The sequence below is a fragment of the Brachypodium distachyon genome, chromosome 1, assembly GCF_000005505.3.
Source record: "Brachypodium distachyon strain Bd21 chromosome 1, Brachypodium_distachyon_v3.0, whole genome shotgun sequence".
NCBI lineage: Eukaryota > Viridiplantae > Streptophyta > Magnoliopsida > Poales > Poaceae > Brachypodium > Brachypodium distachyon.
In genome coordinates, this window is record NC_016131.3 from 57,655,397 (window position 1) to 57,662,485 (window position 7,089).

Sequence of the window (7,089 nt, forward strand, 5' to 3'; positions counted from 1 at the left end):
GCGTCTGAGGGAGGACCTTCAACAAACTTGTGCACGTCGGCGTAGGGGATAAAGGAGTAAGCCCTCTCCCGGCGCTTGGCAACCAGCTCGGGGTCTGAGAGATAACGGGAGTCGGCGCGCATGGTCTGGAGCACATTGAGGTTAATGCCGTCATACCAAAAAAGTACGAACGACAAAGCCTCGTCGGCTCCAACGCGTGCAGCAGACTCCCGCCATTCGTCCAGCCGGGACGGGCCTTCGGCCAACCGCTTGGACAAGTCTGAGATCTCCTCAGGCACCTCCTCCCCGGGCCATAGGGCTTTGTACAGCCGGAGGCAGGCATCCACCATGTCGATGCCGAACGCCTTGAGAGGCTTAACTCGGCTCATGATGCTCACCAAGTAATCCTCCAAGTTCCACTCAAACGCCTCTCCCATGGACGGATCCCTCTTCCGGCGAGCCTTTATCACGGTCATTTGGGCATGTTCGACGGAGAGGGGGAAGCACTCTGGCAAGAGCAGGGGACAATCGATCAGTTTCGGAATCACAATGCTACCTGGCAAACACGTAATTAAATGGAGAGGTTTAGCTTACTGGTGAGCATGGCGTCGATCTTGATGATCTCGCGCTTGAGAGTCTCGAGCAGGCCCGCCTTCTCGGCATCTTCTAACTCGGCGATGGTCGCCCGAGTCTCGAGCGCGGCGGCAGCCTCCTTGCTTTTCTTGACCTCGCCCTCTGGACGGATGTTCTCATCCTCTCAAGCGGCGAGGGCCGAGGTGAGTTGGCTCACCTCGGTCTTATGCGCCTCGGCCTGCGCAGTCATCTCGGCCTGCAGATGAGCGACCTCTTTCTGATGTTGCTCGGCTAGCCGAGTCTTCTCATCTGTGTACCCAGAACAGATGTTACAGGAGCTGACGTTCAAGGGGAATGAAACTCAGATGACGGGGCGAGTCCTTACCTTGTAACTTGGAGACGCGCTTCAGCAGTTCCTCCACTTGAGCGTTGTCTCCGGCTGAGCACGAGCACAGATGTCAATTTCTGTTCGTTGCGCATATTTGGATGAAGATTGTGTATCGGCAGAAGAAACTTACTTTGACGCTCACGCTCTGCTTTCAAGGCATCATGGGACGCCTCCAACTTCTTATACATGCCCAACAGCCCTTTGAAGACCGCGGTACGTTTGTTCATGCAGAGCTGCCAGGTAAGGAAGTGCAGCCAAATTACTAACACAGCTTCAAGCCGACTATCCTAGACTCGGCCTGAATCTAGGGGAATAAAGGTTTGAAGTTCTATGTGCTAAGCTTCAGGCCGACTAAGTCTTACTCGCCTTGAACCTCGGGGACTAGGAGTATGGTTGTTACGCTTGCTTGGGTTGGAAGATAAAAATACTTACGAACAAAACGTACCTCGGTGGCTCGATCAGCCTCGAACATGGCCACCCGAGCTTGGTACATCCGGGCCGCCACTGACTCCGGAGTCGCTGCCGGTGGTTGCCCCACCAGAGGATTTTGCCGTGCTGTCTGTACGGTGCCGGAGGTCACTTCGTAGTGATCTGCTTGGTTCTAGTCCGTGACAGACTGGCCAAGCAGACCCCAGCTTTGCCCACTGCTCGTCTGGAGTGGGATTTCTTGTCCCCGGCTCGACCGACGCGGGGTAGCTGGCCCTGGAGCATTCGGCCCCGCTACCACTGCAGGGCCTTTAGCCTTTGCAGCATGGGCGACAGTAGCCAGAGTAGTCTCCTCTAACTGTTGGAGGGATGATGGCGGAGTTGGTATCCGGATTGGAGTTGGCGTCGGCTCCGGATCTTGGGGGTCCTGAGGGGCCGTTGTTGGTCCCTGCGGCGTCTCGGAGGCCGGTGCCTCCGGGGTGGTTTCTGTCTCGACCAGAGAAGGCATTGGCTCGGCAACGGCTTCACTTGCCGAGACCCCGGTCATGGGAATCTCGGGTTGATCGACGACTTGGATGTCGGCGTTTGGATCGCTGTCTCGAACCAGAAGCGTCGGATTCGTGGCAATCTAAATCCCGCCCACAGTCGGCTCAGAGGCCTCGGGGCGGGAAGGTTGAGAAGATGGGATCTCGGACGCGATGCACGACTGGGACTGAGTCGTGTCCAAGGAGTCTCTGCAAGAAAGAAAGTTTAACCATTGACTGGACAGCAAAAGAAGGTCGACGTAAGCAGCTGAGGTGAGCTAGGCCTTACCCGGCGACCAGGGGTTTCGGTTTGGGCCCACGAACCGCTGCCCTCTTCCGCTTTACATTGGGTGGAAGTGTCGTCTCGGAGGCACCCCTTTTCTTTGCCACGGCGCGTTTCTCCCAAGTAGGTGCCTCTGCTGGAGGCTCGCTTGACTCGGCTGCATGCAGGAGAAGATAGTCAGATTCACTTTATCGGCAAAGGCTCAGTAGTCACAAAAAACGCTGGGGTGCTCACGCTCGGTACGACAAGGAACCGCAATCGAGATTGGCATGAAATCCTCTGAGTCGGGATCCTCGTTGTCGGCCACTTGGCGCGGAGCCGCAAAGCGCTTGTCAGGAGAGCTACCGTCTTCTTGGCGCTGAAGGGTGAAGCTCTGCATAGTGGGTTCGAGTTTGAACCAGACAAAAGTATGTTAGACAGAGGCCGTCATACGGGTATGTCAGTTGTCAAGATGAAGAGACAGGGAGAAGAAGTTTACCTTAGGAGCACGGCGGTTTCGGGCGTATGCTGGCATGCCCCAGGACCAGTCTTCCGGCATACTAGTCTTGGCGATGGCCTTAACCCGGCGCCGAACTTCCACGTGCGTGAGCTTGACGGTCGAGATCCTGTCCGCATCAAACTGGCCGCCATAATGGCACATCTTGTGATCCCGGCGCTGAAGCGGGCACAGGCGCCGGTATGTAAAGGTGGCCAGGAGGTCGTCGGTGGACATCCCGGCTTTCTTAAGTTCGAGGATCCGGGCGTGGATCTCGTCAGCCTGCGGGAGGGAGTCCTTGGAGTCGACAGACGAGTTCCTTTTCTCCTCCGGAGGGCCGATCTCGAACTTCGGGATGTTGATATAATCGGCCGAGGTGGCATTCTTGACATAGAAGTAGGTCTTGTGCCATTTTTTGCATGATTCAAGACCTTGGATTTTGGGGAACTCAGAATTACGACGAGGAACGATGGTGCCGGCCCCGCATTGCGTCATCATCTTCGGTGCGCCGGGGTTCTCCTTGTCCGGGATAACCTGTAGCCGGAACATAAAGTACCGGGACCACAGGGCAATGGATGGCCAGAGGCCGAGGTAACCTTCGCAGCAAGTGACGAAGGCCGACAAGGTAAGAATGGCATTTGTCGGGAGATGATGAGGATGGAGACCGAAAAAATCGAGAAAAGAACAGAAGAAATCACTAGCCGGGAGGGCGAATCCGCGTTCAAAGTGAGAGAGGAAGACAACGTGTTCAACTTCCCCGGGAGCGGGGATGACTTCGCCGCCGGGAAGCCGGGACTGAACCCCATGTGGGATCTGTCGAGAGTTGTGAAGCCATTTGAGGTCAGCCGAAGTGACCTCAGAGCCGTCCCACGCGGCCCGCTCGGAGGTTTTCTCCTCCGCCTGAGCAGCGGAGCCGGCGGCCGGAGCACGGGAAGAAGACGCCATGGATGGGGGAACAGATATAGGGTTTAAATGGAGAAGTGCCCGCGCGGGGCCCATGCAAGCAAACTAGCCGCGCCGGAAGCCTAAGGACACGCAGGCGAAGCGGAGGCGGCTGTGAGCACGAAGATGGGAAGTTGTGATGGCGGGGCTGTGTGGAGCAGTGCCAGCGAAGTTCGCGAGGAGCAGGGAGCTGAGGAGCACGAGGAAGACGAAGGGGCGAAGATGGCAATGAACGCGAAGGGGTTTCTCCTCGCACCTTTGTCCCCTTTTATGGCCAAGGCGGAGTAATGGGGCACGGTTCCCGAGATATCCGCCGGGTGGCTGAGAAGATCAACCCACGATTTGGGCAGTTACGCTCATCAAGACATGCACTCGGTTACCGCGCGGCGTGCGGTTGAGAATCCCGCAATACCGGGCGTATATCTATTCGCTCGAGAACCAAGGTCACACTTAGTGGTTAGCCGGTGCCACTGTCCGGCACAGCTGCAGGTTCGCCTCAAAGAATGCGATGGCAGGAATTTAAGCCTTATCTTCCCGTTGGCGGCTCTTGTCCCAACAAATGGGAGTTTTCGATCATTGGTCATAAAGAGAGAGGGATCTCGGCTGGAGGTTGGGAAGATGTCCTAACTCGGAAGTCTGGGTTTAATGAATCCCAGCTAGCTGGGCTAGAAGTTACCTCGGCACCTTTCTCGGCTGAAAACTGGATAGGCGATTAATAATCGGTTATGGGAAACTGTCGCAACCCGACATCTTTCCATGACGGATCGCACTAGCTTCGGGGACTAGTGTCGGGGGGATGACCCCGGGTAGGGTCATGACGACATAACACTAGCCGGGATGACAGAGGCAGTTCTAGTCGAGATACAAGAAGTCAGGTCGGCTTAGGTAATCTTGCCTGTTTCTCCAGGTTTGGCTAACGCTAAGCCGACATACCTAGCTTATGTCGGCCCGGCAGTTCTATGCTGCCCAGCTCGCAGGATCAAGATGAATACGGGAGTCTCGGCAGGAGCCGAGATCCCTCAACGGTCTTATCCTAACTACGCGGATGGAGGAAAAGCAAGCTCATCATCACCCCAGGAAAGCGGTCAGCGCCTGCACCAGGATGTCAGAGGACCATGCGCTGGAAGTACCGAAAGGAGATTCCCTAGCAGAGCCGGTAAAAAGTAAAGAGGCCTTGTTCCCCACCGCGCGGACTGGGGGAAGCAGCACCGCGTGCCGGCGGGGCCCCCGGATGGCGACAGGCAACCCCAGCCCACAGGGCAGTGAGCCGGGAGACGCCCATAAATAGACCCTCACCCCTTGGTGAGGGAGAGAGATTCGAGGGTTTCCCCTTTCTTCTTCTTCTTTTTCTTCCTCAAGAATACAGCTCAAGGAGCGCCATTGTAGAACTTATCAATCTCAGCTAATACAACTAGGCAGGTGCAGGAGTCTTACCTCGACAAGAGGGCTCCGAACTTGGGTAAATCGGTGTGTTCTTGTGTGATTTGTGCGTGTTCTTCTTCATGTCCTCCCTCCTCCGGATCCCCCATCGTCCATCGGCCCCAATTCAAGCCATCCCATGGCATCTACCGTGACACCACCACGACAATGTGCTTAACACATCTAAAATAAACATAATGTTTTTCAAAAATAGCACTGGAATATTGCTTTCTTTTGATATAGGGAAACAGACAATGCACCCGGAGCCAAACGTCCGAACTCCTTCCGTACCTTTGCATGCTACAATTTCATGGTGGTGCATGTGATTACAGTACCTCTGATGTCGTGTTGTGGGTTAATTAATCTGGTGCCTGTACGTCATCCGGCCGTTGCTCGTCCGGTAGTGTGCTTGCATTGCCGGTATAGTACAATGTTTCGGGTAAAAGCCTAAAAGGAGTATGCCAATAAAAAGATTCCTGACGTTGTAAGCCGGCCCTACTACCTATAAAAAGATGTCCTTGACTTTTCGCTGAAGTAAGCAGTACTATATATAGTGCCCTGATCTGTTGCTATCAAAATTAAAAAGAAAAGAAAAAAAAGAATATATAGTGCCAGATTTGTTCCCCCCTCAGCTGGGAGAATAGAATATATTTATAGAGCTGAGTAGAATGGGTAGTATCATCATCCTCAGCTCGATCAGCGTACTTGTGCAGTACCCCTGTTTGCTTCCAAATAAAGAAGCGCCACAGCTACCATTCTTAATTAGCTATTTCTAGCTGGGATGGAGCGGGCCAACAAGGCCAAGCCGTCGTCGTGGCAGCTGTTCCCGCTGGCCATAAGCAGCGAGGAGGCTCCGAGGACGGCGCGCGTGGACGGCAAGGAGGTGAGAGTCTTCCCATGCCTCTTCTGCGACAAGATTTTCCTCAAGTCTCAGGCGCTGGGCGGCCACCAGAACGCGCACCGCAAGGAGCACCGCCTGGCCGCCCAAAGCGACCCATACCGCCTGTGGAATTCCATCGCCTCGCACGGCGCTGATCTGCATCAGGTAGACCCGTCGTCCTCCGGCGCGGCAGAGATGATCAGCCGTCGTCTAATCAGGGCCTCCTCCGTCGTCGCCGGCGCCGGGGAAGAGCCGGACCTCGAGCTCCGCCTCTAATTAAGCGTCCATATATATATAGCCAAAAGCATTCACCTTGATCTACATGCATGTACCAGGTGCTCCATATATATTTATATGCATATGCACCGATCGATCTCTCCTTCTTTCTTAATCCCTCGTCGTCAACTCAGTTGGCCGTAAATATATATAAATTTGAGTTGATTATTCCTTCTTGGTGTGTTCATTTTTGCGGTTTCCTTGATCTCATGGTTCGCTGTTACTAGTGCCCCACTGCAATTAATACGCACCGAAGGAACGACAGCAACACGTGTACGGACCGGTCGGACGATTCCTGTGGTCGGATGCGAGGAGACAGTCGTCCGTACAACGGATACGACAAAAATCACTTTATAAGTGCCATCTTAATTAGGTCTTGAAATAAGCTATGCCATGAAAACCCATTTTTATTATTTATGGTAGAAGAAATACTTGCGTACTCCCTCCGTTCCATAATTATTATTGAAATATTACATGTATCTAAACATCTTTTAAGAATAGATACATCCATTTTAGGACAAATTGAGACAAGAATTATGAAACGGAGGTAGTACATTGTAATCTTATATTTATATTCCCTTTGATCTATGGTTTGTATTTAATTGGATAAGTGCATGCATGATAGTCATGTATTTTGAAGAAAAACGTCAAAATAGCGACGAGTGAACGATTGGCGACTGTGAAACCTGAATATATATGGCTCACAATACAAAACCCACGTGTTGAAATTCAGAATACCGTAGATCATTTTGTTGTCATATTTCACTGAAATCGGATGTCCACCCTCAAACATCACATGATGCAGAGATTTTGAACACTCCTAATAACATCATAAAATTGACCTAGCATGCCATAATAAATTGATAAACCCAAAACATATATTCATTTTCGCCATAATAAAAATGACTGCCAAAGGAAGACAAA

General features: G+C 52.9%; 1 protein-coding gene across 1 annotated transcript; it reads left to right on the top strand.

Annotated features, from left to right (window-relative positions):
* Positions 1-5,790: 5,790 nt before the first annotated feature.
* On the top strand, positions 5,791-6,165 carry LOC104582333 (zinc finger protein STAMENLESS 1-like). The gene has a single exon (XM_010231796.1). It carries the CDS (start codon positions 5,791-5,793, stop codon positions 6,163-6,165), a length of 375 nt encoding a protein of 124 aa, XP_010230098.1.
* Positions 6,166-7,089: the final 924 nt, after the last annotated feature.

Excerpts from the sequence above, each read along its gene's own strand:
- LOC104582333 (XM_010231796.1), top strand. The coding sequence starts at position 5,791 with ATGGAGCGGGCCAACAAGGCCAAGCCGTCGTCGTGGCAGCTGTTCCCG.